At 47.4% G+C, this 22,182-nt stretch overlaps 1 protein-coding gene across 2 annotated transcripts in view; it reads left to right on the top strand.

Moving 5' to 3' along the window:
• The first annotated feature begins 2,131 nt into the window (after positions 1 to 2,131).
• Positions 2,132 to 22,182, top strand: part of LOC142804115 (3-oxoacyl-[acyl-carrier-protein] reductase FabG-like) — a 64,037-nt gene continuing 43,986 nt past the window's right edge. For both annotated transcript variants that reach the window (XM_075890693.1, XM_075890691.1), the window contains exons 1-2: positions 2,132 to 2,283; positions 16,075 to 16,214. In XM_075890693.1, the coding sequence (XP_075746808.1) occupies positions 2,247 to 2,283; positions 16,075 to 16,214 (177 nt within the window). In that variant the 5' untranslated portion in view covers positions 2,132 to 2,246. The remainder of the gene's footprint in view (positions 2,284 to 16,074; positions 16,215 to 22,182) is intronic.

Raw genomic sequence — 22,182 nt, 5'->3', positions numbered from 1 at the left:
CCAGTTAAAGGGGAACATCTTCGACGAAATTGAGACTAATAAATGCTTGGGGCACGAAGCGCGTTGGCAAGATAAAGGGTGGTGATTTAGACTAATGACTGGATTCTAAGAGAAGGCAAACACGTGAAGGGGAGGCCTAATGTTATGTGGGCAGGGTAGATTAAAGAGTTTGCGTAAATAGCATGGCCATAGGACGCGCAGGATCGCATTGATTGGCGGAACATTTGAGAGGTCCTTGCCCTGCAGTGGTCGTAGTCAAGCTGATGAAGATGAGAGAATTCCCCGTACTTTTTGAAAATACAGCTGATAGAGATGTATGCTCAACTTCTAGTGCCCTCTGATTCTCCTACTCAGGTCAAACAGATGCCTCGTGCGTCAAAGAGCAACACGGTTTACTATGAGCAACCACGTGCTTATCTGTACGTATGTACACATTCCTTCAGCTGTTATCTTTTTTCGCTGTCCTTTAATAACCTCTTCTCTGACGAACTGATAACTGTCACTCAAGCGGCAGCTCCTCAGAGTGAACGGTCTCAGTACGTAGTAAAATATTCCTTCGCCTGACTAATTTACACACAAGTTTCCCAAAAAATGACCGCTTGCTACGTTTTTCAAGACCAACCACTGGAAATTACGCGAATAAAAAAATAACTAAAAATTTACTTGAAGGCAACGACATTATACTTTTTTTCATCGCAGTCGCAGGAATTTAATAATCCTGACAGCTTTCTGTACCTTACTAGAATCTGCCTCCAGAATCACAAGCTTCGCAATCTTGCTGCGTTTAAAAAGGTTTTGCAGATCCTCCAGTACCAGGCCAACTTTGACCAAACTACGATGCGACGTGACGTTGTGTCATCGTGCAACAACGCCTCAATATGAGACGTCGTGGTGGGTGGCTCCAAAAGTTTGGCAATATATGGCGGCATGATTGCGCCCCATAGTTACGTCAGCGTCTGAACCTTTTTGGCATCACTCAACTTGTCACAGCCTATCAGTTTCGGTACATCAAATATTGTTTATTTGCAGAATAAAGATACAAAATTTCTCTGCAGAGGGCAAAAACTAAAGCCTAAAATCCTGGCGACGTCTTGACCTCCTTATAACTAACACAGCCTGCGCTAGTAATAAAGTATACTTATTTACACACAAGTAACAGGCATACACACACATCGGTGACATATTTTACTCACGATTTACACATTCCACTAGAGCAGGATACTTGCTCTTTGTCGTATATTTACCTTATGTACATATTCAAAATGATCAATGCACTAAGATTATGCTTTTTTGGCATAAAGAAAACAAAAAAATTACAAGCTTTAAAGGGGCTTTGTTCTGCATTTGTCTATTCTACATATCTCACATACATGTCACGTTTGATGAAGCATCGAAGGCCTTCGCTTCAAACGAGTGCTGACATAAATTTTAAATGTTTTTGAAATCTTGCTCTAAATAAAGAGCTCTGGTATCGGGAACTCTAATCATGGTATTGCGCAATGCACGAAATACATTTTAATACCACTACCCTAAATAAAGGGGGGGGGATCTTTCGGCTTCGGTGTCGAGGAGACATTGGCTTCCCAGTGACATGTCATTGCAGTCTGACACCACAGCATATCTCTTATCTGCACGTGATGTAACGTAAATAGCTATGAGTATTGTCATCTGTGATTTAGGCTGTAGCGGGCCACAGATTTCGCACACTGATATGAACTGTTCTCACTCATCGGGAAAACATTTATTACAGATGGGCTGGCTAGTCTGAGTGAGGAAAACTTCAAAAATCAAAGTACAATATTGCATACGTGTTTTCTCACTCCGTTGTACTGAAAGCGTCAGCACTGCATCTCACGGAAACAACAGATGTCTAATTTGCGATGTATCAAAATTTTGTTAGTACTCTTTTTGTGGGCGCCTAAGCATCATAAAACTAGTTTGCGCTCAGTTCCGGCGTACTGGTTACGTAAGTACATTTTCATCCAGCACAGACCTTATGAGAGGCCGTCCTCCACGAGAGATGCCGTACGACAACACGCTCACAATACAAAAGGAGCGCGCTTCGCTCTATCGCGTGACCCTTATTGAAAGGAGAAGGGAAAGGCGGAGCCTTCAGCTGGCTGCGCAGCATGCCTTCACGCGGCAACACGCTGGGAGCCATCAGTTGACACTACAACGCCGCGCCGCTTGGTTGTTTCCGTGAACGCACTCGTCTCCCGAACAGACTTTCTACAATCGCCCTCACGATGCCCGACCTAAGAGGTAAAGTGGCCATCATAACTGGTGAGTTCTATAAAGTTTGCATTCTCTAGACGATCAATGTGGCTCGGGCAACATATAGAGCTTGTGGTGATGTCATGCAATGTTTCGGAGAGACTTTCAAAACTATTAATTAGGAATTTTCGCTAAATGCCAAATAGGTGTATATTTTATGAATTCTGTTCACATCGCAACCGCAGAGGTGTCCGGCCTAAACGTTTGCGAAATATCTCACGTAAAGCCATAAAGGCAAGAAATCCCTTCTAAAATTACTTCACGTTTTGACATAAAAAAAGAGATGTATTTTAAAGTAGATAATGAATGAGTTGAAGATAGGTGTTCCGAGTTATCAGCTTTTGCTCATCACGTTTTCTTGGTGATTACGTTTTCTTGGTGATTGAAGCATGCGCCCATCAGGTCACTGCCCTCGGCCAAGAGACTCAACAATTGTACCAGCTATGAATGCTTTTCAGGGACGATAACGTTTTCATTGGCGTCCGTTTTGCACGATGGCGAAGACAGGGGCGCTAAATGAAGGCCAAACCTTTACCTCTGATAAATTTCTTTGTACCTACCTCAAAGTCATCCAGAAGGTCGTCATTAAGACTCGTTCTACACACATGTCAACTCTACTTAGCAGTATCATTCAAGCGGCTCTTGACACCCGTCTTAAGACTACCAGATATGAGGTTCGTACGTTAAATTCCAATACAATATAAGGATGGGATGCTGTTATGGCACTCGCAGACATGCTTAACGACCCGCCAACAAAACAGATAGCGCCACTTCAGTTGTCCAGTGGCTAAAGTACCCGGCTGCAGACACGCCGGTCGCGGGAACGAATCCGGCTGCAGCGGTTGCATTTCAGATGGAGCCGGAAATGCTTTAGGCCTATGTGCTCAGATTTCGGTGCACATTAAAGAACCCCAGGTAATCGAGATTCTTGGAGCCCTCCGCTACGGCGTCTCTCATAATCATAAGGTGGTTTTGGTACATTAAACCCGACATCTCTCTCAACAAAACAGATAACATAAGAATGTGTCCTTCCTATGCTAGTACATCTCACCTCGGGCATGGATCCAGGATGCTGCGTTCATTGAAGTGAAGAACCTAAAACATTCTTGCTTTCAAGAACTGTGAAGTTCCCCACACATGGTCAGTGCTGTCCACTACTTGAACAGTGGTCGCACGTGTGTTGTCACTTTTTAAGGCCATTGATTCCTATTTGAACGCATTGTATACTACGTTTGCATTCTCTGCTTTCGTCCAGATAAGGCGTCTGTTGTGTACTGCGACTGCTACTTCAAACAGACACATAAACCTTGCTTCACAAATATACATATAAACCTGACCTTGCCCTCCTGGAACGACACCATGAAACGCCAGGCATCAGTACCATTTGAATATGGTCTATTCCGAACAAATGATCGTGTTCTATTCCGAACAAATGATCGTGTTATCACTTCCGCCTTAAGTCGTACCAAGCTAAGAGTCACTAACTAAGCTTGCCAATGCCGGCTTCGCAACCATAGGGACTACGTAGTACCTTTGGGTAAAACAGGTCCCCATACACAACAGCTACGATTTTCGCCCCACTAAGCGGCTACGATACTCATGTGGCACTCGCAACCACGACACGTAGCTCTGCCTCATCTACTTATAGTGCAGGGATTAGGTGACGCGTAGGGCTCACGTTGGGTAGCGTTGGGCGCACTCTAAAGGTCGTCTCTTCAACGGAGTGCCGCTTCCACGGAGCGTGGTCTCTCCTGTGCGCGCACTTATCAGATTCATAATTCGGGAAAGGACGAAGGTCACTTCGCTCGCTGCCGGGACTGCGTTTACAGAAGTAGCACGCTGCTTACAAACTACGAAGTAAGAATTGTGACAGTTGATCGCGCTTGTCCTGTGTATACTTGAGATTTCGTTTCGTGCGTCTTTCTTTCTGTTAGAACAGCGCGCTTTCTCAGTTTCCATCTGGGAAGGTTGTTAGTCCGCGCTCCTGCTGTGTGTGTTAATTTCGTGCGTTTTTTCTCTTTAGGGTGTGTGCAGGTTTTGACTAATTTCCCGTTCTTCACGTCATTAGAATTCATTGCTGTTGCTTAAACAATGCACAGTAAATGCTCAAAAACATCAGGGAAGATATGTTTCACTTGCGTGGTAAACCGATTTTTCGATTGGAGAATCAGCCGCGTTTTTTTGTCGCTTTCGTTACTCAAGATGACAGTAAGACGCGCCTCTCCAGTGCCGTTTTTTTTTAAATGCGAAGCATTTCTTAGCGAGCCTCGCCAACTTTGAGCGTATCTATCTATCTATCTATCTATCTATCTATCTATCTATCTATCTATCTATCTATCTATCTATCTATCTATCTATCTATCTATCTATCTATCTATCTATCTATCTATCTATCTATCTATCTATCTATCTATCTATCTATCTATCTATATCCCTACGATTTTTAGCTCTCCTGGCCGTCTCCTTAATGGTATCAATACCAAATTTTGTATGACATAACACGACTGTATAATGAGCATAACTAACTAGGCATAACATGACTATCATCATATGTATGTCATGAATGTCATGAGTTATATTTCAAGATCTTTCTGCTCTTGCGGTGTTTTAGTTCACGTAACATGTTGCAAAATTGGCATGGTATAACATGATTGCAAGGCGAACACAAGTGGCTGACTCTAATGTGTAAATCATGACATGCATGTCATGTAAGTCATGATTCATGACTACGCACCACACTCATGCCACGCTCGCAGTCGTTTCGCTTGCCTCACATATGCCAAATGTCGTGATACAAGACATGAAAGGATGACGAAAGTATGTGACTGGTGCAAACATGATAATCATGAGATGCGTCTCATGTAACAACATGACTACATGCCACACTCATGATGCGCTCACGGCTGTTTCACTAGCTTCACATGTACGAAAGTTGGTATTACGTGATGCGAACGGAAGTCATATGTAAATGACGCATCCTAACATGATAATCATGGCATGCATGTCATGTAACAACAAAACTACATGCCACACACATGATGTGCTCGCAGACGATTCGCTAGCTTTACATATGCCAAATTTCGTATTACGTCACGTGAACGTATGGTGAAGGCATGTGACTGGTGCAAACATGGTAATCATGAGATGCGTGTCATGTAAGAGCATGACTACGGGCCACAATCAAGGCGCCAAACACTTCGACATAACCCGGCGCGCGTGCTTACCGGCGTTTGTTTTGTTGCGTCACGCTGGCGATGCCACGCCAGGTGGCGATCTGCGTGGCAAACACAAGCAGGCGCACACCGCGGTGTGGTGCTTTGACGCGTGCGCGTTTGAGCGCACCCTGCGTCCTTCCGTCACGAAGCTAAGGAGACGCTGTGCTGTCTAGGTAACGTCATCGGCGCAAAATGCAGCATGCCACATTTCGAGTTGGTTGCCGCCGGGCTTTGCCGGCAGACAGTGGTCACGCCAAGTGTCAGACAATAGAGTGCTCGCGTTTTGCTAGCGTAGCGTTGCTGCACCAAGCGTGGGCACGCGTTAACGTTACGTGCACTCGGCGCCGTTTCGCTAGCTTCACATATACCAAGTTTGCAATTACGGGACGTGAATTACGGGTCATTACGAGAAGTGACACGTCCAAACATGATAATCACGATATTCGTGTCATGTAAAACATTAGTACATGCCACGCTCATAGCATGCTCGCGGCCGTTTCGCTAGCTGCACATATACCAAATTCATTGTCAGAGGACGTGAATAGATGACAAAGGTAAATGACACATCCAAACGTGATAATCATCTTATGAAAGTCGCGTACGGCATCATTTACCTCCGGCTCGTATTGTTGTGCCGATTTTAAAGTGACATATCAAGCTTCCTGGTTCGTGCTTCGCATATCAGCCATTCCCACTGTACGTGGGATCTGCCAATTTTTTGTACTTTCCAGGTGCACGGCGCTGCTATGCGATTTCCGATACGCTTGCTGCACTTTCAAAGTGCTCTTCTGGTAAAGTACGACCACTAAATAAAAAAAAGTCAGTTCATGCTTAAACTTTCACTTTCACGCGAATTCTGCATACAGGAATTAGACGCGCAGGCTGCGGACATTGATCGATGAGGCACAGGTGCGGTTATTGACTTTGAGCTGAGTCACGCGAATGTCATACCTTTAAGCAAAGATGGCACAGGAAATTACGATGCACGTGACTTCATGCTTTTTTTTGCTTTGACAGTTTTTGCTTTTGTTTTGTTGCCATTCTTTGTACAGGTGCCAGCGTCTCAAAACGTGACCTTTCTCAGGAAACACATTTGATACTCGTTTTAGTATGCAGGTTGTTATGTGAACTTTACACTTTCATTGTGTACTGACACCAACAGTACTTCTGAAGGCGCACTCGCACTTGAGAAGCGAAGAGCAAGCGAATATGCCGGTGGCCAGAGAACCACGTTCACACCAGTTCTGTTCCTCGCATTCCATCGTTGCTTCCGCCTTCTCTATTTCGAGTATTCAATCAATTCGCCCGTTTTCTGAACTTGCAAGTTTGTAGCGTATTCTAGTTGTGCTTGTTGTGCAGTTGTCCACTGAAAAGAAGTAGTTTTAATCTTTCCAAAACATTGCTACGAGAAATACACTTGGAGATGCACCAGCGAAAAGTACGAAAGTGGACACGCGCGCAGCGGCAGCGGCGGATTCGTGCGGCTGGTGCAAAAGCGGCGTACGAATAGGGCTCGCTGCTGTCGCACCTTCTCAGAAATCTGGTCTCCTCGGCGATCTTAATCGAAGTCAGGCTTTTGACGAACACGTAAATGCTGTAAAAGAGTAAGCTTGTAAAAGCTGTGAGTTTTGCCGTGTAGCACGGGTAGTTCGTTATTGAGCTAATACATGAACTTTAAATAGCGGTCGGTTGCTAACATCACGTCGTCTATAATAATATTAATAATAATAATAATAATAATAATAATAATGTGAGGAGGTTTATTAGCCGTTAAAGACAGCGACGAGACAGCGTGAAGAAGCGTCCAGCGATCGGCACAGCAACGGACCGAAGCACGAGCCGAGAGAGCCGGGCGTTGGCGATGCTGCTCGCTGCAGGCACATCTTCTTCTTCACAATCGCCCCCGCTGAAAAAGGAGCCATCCTGGTGACTTACGAAGTTTCAGGCAAAGGCTCATGGTACGGTTTCAGTCGGGAAACATGGCCGATGCCACGTGCACGCCGGCGCATGTCGTCCATTCGGGAAACTGGTTCAATTAGGAAATTAACCGGAGAGGTTTTCTCCAAAACGGTGTAAGGCCCCTCGTACCGGGGGACAAGTTTCGAGGAGAGTTCCGGTGTTTGGTATGGGATGGCAAGCCACACAAGAGACCCTGGGGCATAGCTGGGATCCGGACGAGAGGTGCTACGGGTTTCTTTCTGGCGTTGTTGCTCTTCCGAGGTGAACGCACGGGCGAGCTGGCGGCACTCTTCGGCTTGTCTAGCAGCATCGGAGATAGGTGGACACTCGGAAGCATCAGGACGGTAAGGAAGTATGGTATCAATTGTATGGGAAGGCTCACGTCCGTAAAGAAGGAAGAAAGCTGAGAATCCCGTGGTGGTTTGTATTGCGGTGTTATATGCGAACGTGATGTATGGGAGAACACGGTCCCAGTTGCTATGATCAGATGCCACGTACATTGAGAGCATATCACCTAGCGTGCGGTTGAACCGTTCCGTTAGTCCGTTAGTCTGCGGGTGGTATGCGGTCGTTTTCCGATGAATGACGTGGCATTCCGAAAGCAGAGTTTCGACGACCTCGGAAAGGAAAGCGCGGCCTCTGTCACTAAGGAGCTCTCGAGGTGCACCATGTCGAAGGATAAAGCGTTGCAAAATGAAAGAGGCGACATCCTGAGCTGTAGCGCTCGGCAAAGCGGCTGTTACGGCGTAGCGTGTCAGGTGGTCAACCGCCACAATAATCCACCGATTACCATCTGGTGTCAATGGAAGGGGACCGTAGAGGTCAACGCCGACACGATCAAATGGCTTGGCAGGGCATGGAAGTGGCTGCAATGCGCCAGTCGCACGTGGCAGTGTTGATTTACGTCGCTGGCAGTCAGGACAGCACTGCACAAATTTACGTACAAAATTGTACATGCCGCGCCAGTAATAGCGATGGCGAAGGCATTCATATGTTTTGAACACTCCGGCGTGGCCACATTGCGGATCGTCGTGAAGGGAGGCGCATACTTGCGATCGTAAAGTGCGTGGAATGACCAGCGACCACCGGCGGCCATCGGGAGCGTAGTTGCGTCGATAAAGAAGATGATCGCGGATGGCGAAATAGAAAGCTTGACGTCGAAGGGATCGAGATACTGGAAGGTGGGGCGCGCCAGATAAATATTCGATAAGAGAGGCGATCCACGGGTCACGACGTTGTTCGGTGGCGATCGAGTCGAGATTTAGCGATGACAAGGTCTGGAGGCAAGTATTTCAGCACGTCTGATCTGGTGGTAAAGGTGAGCGGGACAAGGCATCAGCGTCAGAGTGTTCGCGTCCGCAGCGGTATACGACGCGAATGTCGTACTCCTGGATACGAAGTGCCCATCGCTCAAGGCGGCCAGAAGGGTCTTTCAACGTGGAGAGCCAGCAAAGCGCGTGGTGATCAGTTACTAGATCGAACGGGTGGCCGTATAAGTACGGCCGGAACTTTCCAAGCGCCCACACCAGAGCCAAACACTCTTTTTCTGTCACGCTGTAATTAGTTTCGGCTTTCGACAGAGTGCGGCTAGCGTAGGCTACAACGTATTCTGAATAGCCGGGCTTTCGTTGAGCGAGGACCGCGCCTAGCCCGACGCCGCTTGCGTCGGTGTGCACTTCGGTAGGAGCCGTCGGGTCGAAGTGGCGAAGAATAGGTGGGGAAGTGAGCAGACGGCGCAGAGTAGTGAAGGCAACGTCACATGCAGGGGACCAGGAGGTGAGGTTCACGTCACCGCGAAGAAGCTGGGTTAACGGTGACATGATAGATGCAAAATTGCGAACAAAGCGCCGGAAATAGGAGCATAGGCCTACAAAACTGCGAAGTTCTTTCATGGTCGTTGGCTTGGGAAATTCTGCGACTGCTCGAAGTTTTGCTGGGTCTGGTAATACGCCGTGCTTGGACACGATGTGGCCTAAAATGACGAGCTCGCGTGCAGCGAAGCGGCATGTTTTCAGGTTAAGCTGCAGACCAGCGTTGGTAAGACAACTCAAAACGTGCCTGAGGCGAAGGAGGTGCGTAGGAAAGTCAAGGGAGAAAACCACGACATCGTCGAAGTAACAGAGGCACATATTCCATTTGAGGCCACGTAGCGTATTATCCATAAGACGTTCAAACGTGGCAGGCGCATTACAAAGCCCAAAGGGCATGACGTTAAATTCATATAGTCCGTCTGGTGTAATAAATGCCGTTTTTTGGCGATCGGCTTCTGCCATGGGGACCTGCCAGTAGCCAGACCACAAATCTAGTGACGAGAAAAATTCCGCTCCGTGAAGGGTGTCAACGGCGTCATCAATGCGCGGCAAAGGATAGACGTCCTTGCGGGTTATCTTATTCAAACGACAATAGTCCACGCAAAATCGGATAGATCCGTCTTTCTTACGCACCAGGACGACGGGAGACGCCCAGGGACTGTGAGATGGTCGAATGACGTCTCTACGAAGCATATCTTCGACTTGATCGTTGATGACGCGGCGCTCTTCAGCGGAGACACGGTATGGTCTTTGACGCAGTGGCTGGTGTAGTCCGGTGTCAACATGATGTTTTACTTGTGATGTGCGGCCCAGTTGAGGTTGAGACACATCGAACGAACTCCTGAACTCATGCAGAAGATCCAGGAGGTCGGCATGTTCGGTGGGAGTGAGAGTGTCGGCGATGGCGCTGGAAAACGCATCATTGGACGACTCCCCGAGTGCCGACAGTGCTTTTGGGTGGTCGCAGTAGTCGTCCGGGACATCAAACAAAAACGAAGGGTCGAGATCCTGCACGCGGCCGAGACATTCCCACGCAAGCAATGTGACAGGTGTGGAAAGCGGATTGCTTACGAACATGTTGCTTCTTCCGGCGGCAAGGTCAATTGTTGCAAAAGGCAGCGGCAAAGCTCGACGATATTTGAAGATATCGGAAGGCATAAAAAGAACTGTAGCGTCAGTGTAGGCGTTGCATGAAACGGGAACAAGGGCGCAATTTCCAGGCGGAATATCGGTATCTTCATGAGCGAGCAACTTCGGCGGCTGATGAGGAGCGTCCAGTAATGGGACATCACACAAGAGTGAAAACTCAACTTCGGTGCGTGCGCAGTCTATGACGGAATTATGGCGGGATAGGAAGTCCCACCCGAGGATGACGTCATGCGAACAGACAGGAAGAACAATAAACTCCACGATGTAAAGAATGCCTTCGATGGAGACTCTTGCAGTGCAGGCTGCGAGAGGCGTTACTTGTTGTGCGCTTGCGGTGTGAAGCGACAGTCCCGAAAGCGGCGTCGTTACTTTGCGTATTAAACGGCAGAGATTAGTGGCAATGACAAAAACATCGGCGCCAGTGTCCACAAGGGCGAAAGTACAATAACCTTCAACAGTTACTGCGACCACGTTAGCAGGAGAGGAGCGAGGGCTTAGACAGTTCGAAAACGGCGCAGTTCTTGCCTCTTGAACTGCATTGCTTAGTTTTCCTGGTCGGAGGGTCCGGGCCGGCGACACATGGGGGAGGGCGATCGCCGACGAGGAGAGGGTGCGCGTTGCGGCTGGAAGTCAAGGTGGTCAGTAGGCGCATAGCGAGGTGGCGAGACCGGCCCGTATTGGACGAAGAGTTGGTTGCCGGGATGCGACGACCGGGCATAGTTGCCGAACGTCTGAGGTCGACGGCGGCAGTAGCGAGCAACGTGTCCGGCAGTGAAGCAAGCGTAGCAAATCGGTCGGTTATCGGGCGTCCTCCACGGATTGGTGACTGGTGCTGCCGCCCAAGGTGCAGTATAAGCAGCCGGGTGTGCGGGCTGTGAGCGCGTGGTGTAGGGTGCTTGCGGGAGTTTACGTACAGCGTCTGCATATGTGAGCGGCGCGGCTACGGGCTGCATCTCTTGCGAAAAGGCGACAGGAGGAGCCACAGGCTGCGTTGCATAGGTTAGGGGCGCGGCCACAGGCTGAACGGCTGGCGGATAGGTGACAGGAGCGCCTACCGGCTGTGCGACACCCGGCCAGTGACCACGGCTAGATAGAGGTGGCTCGTAGTGCGCAAGAGGAACAGCTTGTGCAACCTCTTCCGATATAGCAGTGCGAAGCGGGGCAGGTAGACGGGTGGTGGTCTCGTGAGTAAAGGGCACTAGGGAAAGTTGGCGGGCGACTTCCTCACGGACGAAGGCTCGGACTTGCTGAAGCAATGGTGAATTGTCGGGCATGGAGTCGAAACTGGACAGCGACTCACCACCAGGCTGAGGCTGCCTAGTCAGAGTGCGTTGCTTTTTCAACTCGTCGTAGCTCTGACTCAAGCTGACGACTTCAGAAACTGTGCTTGGATTCCTTGCCAAGAGCATTTGAAATGCGCCGTCGTCGATGCCCTTCAGGATGTTTTTGACCTTGTCAGATTCGGGCATGGTGTCATTCACACGTCGACAAAGGTCGACGACGTCCTCAATATAGCTGGTAAAGGTCTCGCCAGTCTGCTGAGATCGGACGCGCAAGTGCTGTTCTGCCCTCTGCTTGCGGACAGCCGACCGACCGAACACTTCAGCACACGACGTCTTGAAGACGCTCCATGTTGTGGGATGTTGTGTTTGTAGTTATTAAACCACAATTCGGCGACGCCAGTGAGATGAAATATCACGTGGCCCAGCTTGTCGGCTTCATCCCTCTTATTGTTGGCGCTCACCAGTTCGTAGTGCTCGAGCCAGTCTTCGACGTCGGTCCCATCCGCACCGCTGAAGACCTTCGGCTCCCGTAGCGTAGGATGGCCAGGGCAGTTGAACTGGAGCGAAGGCGTCGATGTAGTGGCGTTGGCAGTCATGACAGGTGGTAGCGTGCGGCTTCGAAGCTCCAGGGTGTAGCAATGGGGATTAACAGTACCTTCCACCAAATGTGAGGAGGTTAATTAGCCGTTAAAGACAGCGACGAGACAGCGTGAAGAAGCGTCCAGCGATCGGCACAGCAACGGACCGAAGCACGAGCCGAGAGAGCCGGGCGTTGGCGATGCTGCTCGCTGCAGGCACATCTTCTTCTTCACAATAATAATAATAAATAATAATAATAATAATAATAATAATAATAATATTAATAACATCAAGAATTTGACGTATCAACATCTTGATGAGATTGCGAGGGACGCTCTGATTGAGGGCTTCGCTAATATCGACTTCTGGGTTTCTTTAATGTGCACCGACATAGCACACTACACGAGCCTCTTGTATTTTGCCATTTTCAGCGAAATAAAGAGGCGTTCAGCATTTTTTTTGACGTTGGGCTTTGTGCGCAATTTGCCGGCCGCGTGAATGTCTAAGCGAATGAACTTACAGGGATTTTTGCCGCTTTCACCCTCTTCGAGGTCAAATACGAATAGCCCTTAATCAACGTTCGAGCGAATGTCAATAATCCAGCAACCCTGATTACCTAATAAAAAGGCACTAATTGACTGTAAATTGACTGTAAATATAGATGTCGGCAATTAAGAAAGACAAAAAATGAGAAATTTCAGACATTATCCGTAACTCCGCCAGAGCCACAGTAGACACAACGTTTTTCGTCATTGTCTTCCTCTGAACGCAGAAAAAGTGAAAGGTAAATGTCATAGCACTAGAAAGTTGAAATCTACAAGGCCTTCAAAATTTAAAGAAAAAAGATAACACGTGCCTCATGGACCCGTCAATGAGGCTTTTCAATTGTCGGTATATAGGTGTTATCAAGCAAGTGGCGGACAATTAGTATTTCTCAAAGTGATCGTGTAACAGTGGCGTTTTTTTTTCTTCTTCTTAATTTTTGAGTACCTTTTTCGTTGCATTAAACAAACATCCACGTTTTCGTCTGTCAGCGCCTGTGTTGTCTAATTTTTGACCTCCGGTGCGTTTTCGCGATTCTTCAACTTCGGTAACACATACAGACGGGACCGCACATGTCTAGAGCGCCCAGCCGGCCCCTACAGCTGCCGTTTTGTGAAGAAAGACGCCCTGATTGACGCCGCAATGATACCTAACGAAGCGAAAGCGCATGCTGGGTTCTTGTGCAAAAATTAAGCATGAAGAGAAGCTTGTGGCTAAAGGTAGGTAGCAGCGGTGGACAACAACAGGGTCTATATTCACGTACTCCAGCGGCCAAAACAAGTGTGATTCCGTCTCTTTACCAACTGGCCCTACAGGACACTCTTCCGCAAAAACAGGCAGAACCTCATTTCGAAGATGCTTTGTTTGTTAGCTTATGCACAAAAATCTGTACCTATCGTCCGCGCCACGAGTTTGCAGCTTTTCGAGACCAGCTACCCCGAACTATGAAACACCAGGAATCTGATTGTATTGAACGTGGGCCCAGAGTATCATTGCTGCTGTGCTACCAATTTCTGGTTATTTAGATTCAAACGTAAGTCAGACGTGGAAACCTTGGAAACTGCAGACGATGAGTGGGTCAGTGTTCGCTTGCGGAATACACCTAATTAAAGTTGTCAGTAGCAGCGTATTCGCGGGGGAACTCATGAAGATTCTAGAGCATGCTTGCGGATGAACTCAAAACGCGCTACTACAAGGGCAAATAAAAATAAGCCGCAATGAACGCTCTCTGTATGAAATTCTTCTCTTGTGAGGCGAGCGTGGGAGGGTGTGTTGTTGTTCTTCAAGCCAGCCTTGAATATGCACAAGGGTCACTTCGCTCGACACAATTGTCGTGTTTGCGACGGAGGCGTGCGGCTAACACACAAAGAAGTAGCGAATGTGCAGTTCGCGCTCGTCCTGTGTATGGCTGTGCGTTCATTTTGTGCGTGCTTCTTTGTGATAGATAAGCCTGCTTCTAGTGTCGAGCTGTGACAGGTGTTTTTCAGCGCTCGTCCTGTGTATGCTCATTTCGTGCGTGCTTTGTACTTGAGGAGCGCACTGCAAGTTTCGAGCTGCTTCTTTCTATTCGCGCGAATTCTAAATTTGTTTCTGTACCATTCATTCTTTCCCCCTTGGGGCGTAGCAGTGCACAACGAACGCCCAACTACCTCTTTCAAGACACGCTTCCTTCTCTGGAAACAGCTATGTTTTGTTTTTTTACTTCGAGAGCGTTTTATCTTAAGGTTCACTACGGTTCCGCTGAGACGTTCCCGACACGGATATGAGATCGTAAAATATACACGAACAAATTTGCAAAACACTAGAAGAAGAAGTTTTATAGCCGGGCGTCGACGCTACGACCACTCGTTCCGCAGCGCGCACCGCAAAACCACCAGGCTACGAAGCCTACGTTGTCTGGTATGCTGAAGGCGGTCCATTCATATACACTATATACCATTGGCGGTCCTCAGAGATCAGCAACTTCAGTGCGTTTTCATGATCAGTAGTGAAACAGTGCGAAAGGTGCTCGTTGGGCGCGTTCTGAAGGTCATCGCCCCATGCGTCGCGATGCTCGCGCGCCTCCACAGGGCGCTGCTCAAGCGCGCGTGCTTATGTCGTAGTTGGGGTGTTCGGCACCTCTTGTGCTTCCACCGCAAGTTTGCTTCGAAGTTAGAGTGGTTAAAGCAAGCACGAAAATGACTACGCTAGTTGCCGCAGCCGCGTTCACGAAAGGAGCGCTCTGCTCACACACGAAGTAAGAATTGCGAGAGTTCGAACTCGTCCTGCGTGGGCCGGTGTGTTTGTTTCGTGTATGTTACTGCTATTTCAGCAGCACACTTTGAAGGCCCACTCCGGGCAATTTTTCGAGCTTATAGATCTCAATGAAATTCACAGGGTACGTTCATTTGCACGTTTGCGCCATTCGTGACCCATTGCAGGCTTGTAAGTTTCACAGATTCCTTTCAAATGAATTTAATAGCTTGCCTCTAAACGCTTGATCCCCTCGCTTGCCAGAATTATTAGCAACAATGTGTGCGTGACGTTGATTTTTGCAAAGTTTAAGAGGGCACAACTGACATGCCACTGCAGCGTCTGCTTCTCTGCTATGGATTGTGCGGGATTGGCCGTCGCTTTCTAGGTTGAGCGTGCGACTTCCTTTCCCGTGTTGGTTGGCATGCGATGGAGGGCAAGTGTTGTTGCGTTGTGGGCCGCACACGATTAACCATAACAACGTAAGTGTTTTTCCCTACCGCCGCAGGCACGAACTTGGGCAGCCTGGACAAGTAGTGCCATCTGGCGGCGTTATGGGGCCACAGGCAGGTTTTGGCAAAGCATTACGTCATACGTAGAAGCGTTCTTGGTTAGGTTGCGGTTTTGGCATTGAGGTATTTTGCTAATTAAAAATTATTTTCAAATTTGTTGAGCATTTCAGCTATCGGGTGCGTGACAAGAGTGTCTCAGGAACATAAACTCCATTACCGTAACAATTAAAAGAATCGCCGGAGTTGGTCTTTCAGTGTCGAGCTGTGACAGTTTGTACACACTCGGCCTGTGTATATGCCCGTTGCGTGCGTGTTTTCTGCTTGAGCTGCGTGAGGCAAGTTTCGAGTAGCTTGCCGTTCTTCGCGCGATATCACAATTCCCTTCTGTAGCGTTTATTGCTTCGACCTTCTGGCGAAACCGTGCACAATCAACAATCGAGCAGTTCAGCGAAGACACGTTTCACTTTACAGACAGAAACAGCACCGTCTATTCTCTCTTGTTTATTTGTTTACGCAGGTGCTTCTTCGGGTATTGGAGAAGCCACGGCCTTGTGTTTTGCCTCCCACGGCTGCTGGCTTACGCTGACAGCACGGAACATACCGGCCTTGGAGAGTGTGGCGGAGGCGTGCCGTGCAAAGGGGATTCCCCATGACAAGGTGAGCTTTTTAGCTCAGCCTAAGTTCCCATGAGTAAAGAAAAAAAATTGCCAAAGCAGTAAGGTCATGGTTCGAACTGGTTGTTACAGCCCCATCTTTGCCTTAATAGCGCGGAAACACGGCGAAAGAGAAGATTGTACGGTATAAGAAGAACTATAGTGATGTGGCCGGCTATGACAACTTCTCAACGAACTTTGATGGTTTTTCGGGCACGTTTCCATAGAGGAAATACTCATGATTTGTCAAATGTACTGCTGCGTGCACATGCTTTTGTGTCACACAGCATGGACTAAGCGCTTGAGTATTGTACTCATTGCCTTTGCATAGCCTTGTGTTTGTTTTACACTTTGTGATAACAAACTGCTGTGCAAGAGGAGTAGCAGGCGTCTGCAACTCCTCCGTAGTAGTAGTAATAGACTTTTATTCAGCCAAATTTACAGGCCGAGCATTTCGACCGCCTGTGCGATCAGTCGACGCTGTTCTTCTTCCCCTTCGGCGCCGATCCAGTCGAGCCAGGAGGTTATGGAAAGGGATGGTGGAGGGTAATAGCTGGATTGCTGAGCAGTTGGGCAGTAAAACAGGCAGTGCGACAGGTCAGCGTATGGGGAAGGACAATTAGGACAGCAGGGGTTAGACCTATATTTATAAAGGAAAAGGCGAGAGGGGGTTATCAAGCAGTTCATTTGGATGTGCCGTAGAGTTCGAGCCTCCAGCGCCGTGAGTGATGGATGAGGGGGAGGGTAAAGACGCTTGTCGAGCCGGAGCTGGAGATATACCTCCTTGATAGTGTGACGCAAGGAGATCTGCCCATCGTTATTCGCGGAGCTCTCACTGTCTTCCGAAGGTGTGGGCCAGGGAATGAACGGTGCCCGGTGCAATATATCGCGGGCAAGCCGATGAGCTAGCTCATTGCCGTTAATACCCGAATGCCCAGGAACCCAGCGGAGGAAGACAGTGGAGGGTTGAAGAGCAGAGGCCGCTCGCTCGACCTCCTGTTGAAGAGCAGGGGGCAACGTGTTGTTCTGTATGTGACGGATGGCGGCGTGAGAGTCAGAGTAAATCGTGTACTCGGGGAGAGAAGGGAGGGAGGAAAATGACTGCATGGCGTGGACCATGGAAAGGACCTCGAGCGAAAGTACATTTGGCGGGTGTAAGTATGGCCCGCTGGTGTGCGTGTCAGGTGACGAAAGGTGTGGATGGTAGATAACGTAGCCACACGAGCCCCGAGGAGCCATGTATGAGGCATCCGTGTAGGCAACTCCCTGTGTAGAGAGAGGAGGATAATGATGCTGTGCTGCCGCATGACGCCGGCCGGCGTGAAGAACGGGAGACATATTGGATGGGAGGGGAAGGATGCGAAGGTTAGAAGCAGCGGTGCTAGCGGCAGAAGGCAAGGTGGCCACGGAAACGGGAATGTGAGGGATACCAGCTTGGGCTAATAGCCATTGGCCTTGACGAGTGAGAGAAAGACGGGCAATCTGAGAGTCGTGGTGCAGAGAAATAAGAGAACGTAATGGATGGAAGAGGCCTGTGGCAAAGAGCTTAGTGGTAGAGGTAGTGAGAGGGAGGTTTAGAGCTGCCTTGTAGAGGCCTAATAGAGCTCTTTCAAGTGTGTTGAGTTGAGTTTCGGTGAAATGAACGTAGGGTACAAAGTACAGGAACTTGTTAAGGGCAAGCGCATGTGCAACACGGCACGCATGAGCCTCGTGGAGCCCCGACTGCCGAGTGACAACGCGTCGCAGGAGGTGGGCCACTGAGTGGCAAGTCCTCACAGCGTGATGTAGGGCCTGCGCGTTTTTTGTCGCGTGCAAAGGGAAGCCAAGAACTTTGCATTGCTGAACAGTGGGGATGAGAGAGCTAGAAAGATGTAGGGAGATGAGGGTATTGTGGGAGCGCTGGTACGCAGACCGGTTTAGCAAAAGTAGTTCACATTTCTCCGGTGCAGGGGACAGGCCAGCAGTAGCGAGAAAGGAAGCGATAAGGTCCAGGCCACGTTGCAAAGTATCCTGCACGTGGCCGGGACATCCAGACGTACACCAGAGAGTGATGTCGTCTGCATAAAAAATATGGTGGAGGTCAGGTATTTGGGACAGTTGGGAGGCAAGGGGGGCCATAGCCATATTAAATAGAGTAACTCCTCCGTACATACATTACAAAAACAACGATTGTACGTCTCGGGCAGAATGGCGTCCTTAATAGACCAAGCAGACACACCAAGCATCGTCAGATTTCACCCATCCACCTGAGACGTTCCTTAACTGCACCGTAGTACGTGTACCACCCATGAACAGTTTGCGGAAGGCGCAAAGTTTCCGAGTGAGCCATTTCACCGCTTAGCCCGATAACATAACCACAAATTTATGTTCCAGCTTTTAGAACTTCTTATCTATCGAGAAGTGCCGTGCAGAGACAGAGAATAATTCGTATTTAAATGAAGATCACATCCGTCAAAATTTTGGCTGCGGTGCCAAATACTCTTTACCTGGCACTCTTGTTATTAATTCAACGATATAAATGCCCTCGCCCAGTCCTCACCTGATGTAACTACTTTACAGGAGAGATAGAGAAATCTTTTTATATACGCTGTCCGAAAGGGTAGTCCTCCTTGACCATGAGGCGTAGCCAGGGGGTGGCACACCGGGATGTGCCACTTCCCCACGGAAACTTTTTTCGCCACGGCATAAACACAAAAAAGGCCAGTTAAAAGGGGTGGCCCTCCCAAAATCAAGGTGGTGCCTCCCCTTCTTCCGGACAAAAAATTCTGGCTACGTTTCTGTTCTTGACGTAGTGTTTTTGTACGAAATGGTACTCAATCAAACGAAGATGGAGTGGACGCAGCTTATTGTTTCTTTGTCTTTATTATAGCTTACTTTGATAACGAACTGTTTATTTATTTTTTACAGCGAAAGTTGTTGTGAGATCACACCAACGGCCTATTTAGGCACCGTAGTTGTCCGCTGCCGTCACCAGTGTCAAGTTTCAAGTTTTAAGTTTCAAGTTAAAAACAAGTTACTAAATCTAGGATACACAGACGAGGGTCCCAGAGCGAGAGACTTTAGTGGGACCCTCGATTTGTTGATACAAAACGACGGTAAAGTTTATACAGAGCAACAGGAAATTCTTACAATATACGGACATAAAAATACACGTTTACATCACAAATCAAGCCAAAACATGCAGCATGGTATAAAAAGATTGATGGATATGTGAGGTTTAACGTCCGAAAACCACAATATGATTATGTGAGACGCAGTAGTGGAGGGCTCCGGAAATTTTGACCACCTGGGGTTCTTTAACATGCACCCAAATCTGAGCACACGGGCCTACAACATTTCCGCCACTATCGGAAATGCAGCCGCCGCAGGCGGGATTCGATCCCGATGGTGTAACAAGAACCGACGAACAAACAAGTCAAACAGGTAAACAATCACAAGTATGGTTATTCGAGAAAATGATTTTTGACGGACTTTTTGAACAAATAAAATGAAGTTCAATGCTTAATGCTAGGAGGTAACGCATTTTGAAAGGATATCGCACTGAAAGGGGAAGTGTTTTGCTCATAATTAGTGTGAGCGGGGGCTAATGGGAAATTTTTATTAGCTGCAGGCTGGTCAGATTAATATTCTGCAAAATATCAGATGCAATAAATGGGAATGCCAGTTAATTATACAGCTATTTGTGGAATAAGGTCAAAAGATTCAACCGGAACGAAAGATTTACTGGCAAGATATTGTAAAAGCGTAGTAATGAGTAGGCGTTCGATTGCGAAGAACTAGAAGTGACAATGCGTATTGACTGATTTCGAATGTGCTGTACTCATGATAAATGACAAGCATAAGTGCTGCCCCATGAGACTACACCGTAAGTAATACGACTATGAATGAACGCAAAATACAGCGCCAGTAGACCTTCACGGGAAAAGAAAGGGCGAGCTTTGATTAATTCACGGATACCAAACGCCGTCTTCTGCTTAAGATGATTAAAGCGACTGCAAAAGGTAAGGCATGGGCCAAGATTTATGCCAAGAAAGACGATATCAGAACAAGCAGAAATGGAATGAATACCAAGTTGTATGCAGGTAATGACCTCTGAGCACTTTTAAACACCGTAAATTTAGTTTTTGTGGGGTTGATAACAAGTGATGACTGGTGCACCAATTCATGAGGGCACTTAATGCAAGATTGAACTTTGAAACAAGAGCATAAATGTTTTTATCCGATGAAGATATTGTTGTGTCGTCAGCGTAAAGAGCACAGTGACTACAGTCAAAAGAGCTAAGAACATCAGGAAGATCATTCATATGATAAAATAAACAGGAAAGGAGCAAATACTGAGCCCTGCGCCACTTCCTGGTTAACATATTTTATTGTAGAGAAGGTATTTGCAGTGTGTACTGTGTACTCTCGGTCAAGTAGGTAATTTGTTAAGAATGTAAATGCAGGGCGAGTTATTCCACTGGACTGAAGTTTATGCAGTAAGACTTGATGATTTACAGCGTGAAAAGCTCTAGTCTCTAGTAAGATCTGAAAAAATCGAACGCACTAAATTTCCCGAATCGATACTTTTCTTTGTGTAATCAGTTAGAGACAGCACAGCTGGATTTGTTGACCTACCTGGACGGAAACCAAACTGGCTGTCTTTAAGCAACTTAAATTTGACCTAATATTCATTCAGACCTTCAACAAACAATTTTTCGACTAGTTTGCTGAGGCAGAAAAGAATCGAAATCAGACGGTAGTTAGAAACTGTTTGTTATTCACCTTTTTCAAAAACTGGAATTACTTTAGCTTTTTTTAAAAATGAAGGAAATAAATCCTGTTGAAATATAAGGTTGATAATATGACACGGCTTATCGGAAACTAATTGTGCAACCAGGTTTGAATGCCTTACACAAAGGTCATCTAACCCAGGCCCTGTTTTAGATTAGCAATAGTGGAAAAGACTTCTTGTGGTGTTGTTGGAAAAAAAAAGAATGACTGTGTGGTACGTCCCAGAGAAGTATACGACTAAGCATGGGGGTGGTGCTTAGTATAGACGGAAGAAAAGTATTCCGAGAAAGCATTGGCAATTTCTTTGGGCTCAGAGAAGGTGGATCCATTGTAGTCGATTTTGGTTAGAGGGACATTAGCAGATGACTTGTTAAGGAAGGAGTTGAGCCGCTGCCACTGACTTTTAGGTTTAGTCCTATTCTTGTCGAATTCATTTTCGTAGTACCCTTTTTTCGCTTGCTTGAGCAAGGTATTTATTAGACTGCAAAATGACTTGAATCGCTTAGCAAGACCCAAAATAAAGGGCTGACGCTTCTTTTTTTATACATGTTTTTCTTCATTAGACTTTCTAGAAGACCATTGGTCATCCGTGGTTTGTGCGGATACTTGTATGTTTTTTTTTACATTGGACACTACGCATGTTGGTCGAAACGGCGAGTAAAAATGACGAGCAAAATGCTCGCAAGGCTGCATCTGGGTCTGACATAGACATAACAGGCACCCAGTCAGTTGTACTGATAGGCACAACAAAGGAATCGAAACTAAATACAGATGTAGAATAGCTATTATTGCGTGTGTGGGTTATGTTTTCGAATGTGAGGAAGATAGGCAAATGATCGGTGATATCAGTGTCAACAAACCCCACGCAGGGTGGTGACGCCAAGTTGGATAACACGTGATCAATGAGTGTACCGGTACCTGGAGATGCTACTCTAGTTGGACACTCAGAAAGTGATTCAAAGCAAAATCCAGTGAAACAGTCCGTGTAATTTGCATAAGAAGTACTGTCCGTGGCAAGCAAGTTAATATTCACATTTACAATCACTACGTTCTTATTTTTAAAAGTTAGCTTACATGAAACTTCACTGATACGGCGCGAAAAATCACAAAGGGACGACAGTGGTGAGCGAACCATTATCGTATCCCTAACCATTATCGTGCAAAATCTCCGGCCATCTGGCTGACAACCAGAGTGTGCT

Source organism: Rhipicephalus microplus, chromosome 3 (genome assembly GCF_043290135.1).
Source record: "Rhipicephalus microplus isolate Deutch F79 chromosome 3, USDA_Rmic, whole genome shotgun sequence".
Taxonomy (NCBI): Eukaryota; Metazoa; Arthropoda; class Arachnida; order Ixodida; family Ixodidae; genus Rhipicephalus; species Rhipicephalus microplus.
Note: the sequence above shows the minus strand (reverse complement) of the source record. Positions and strands in the feature narration are given on the sequence as shown.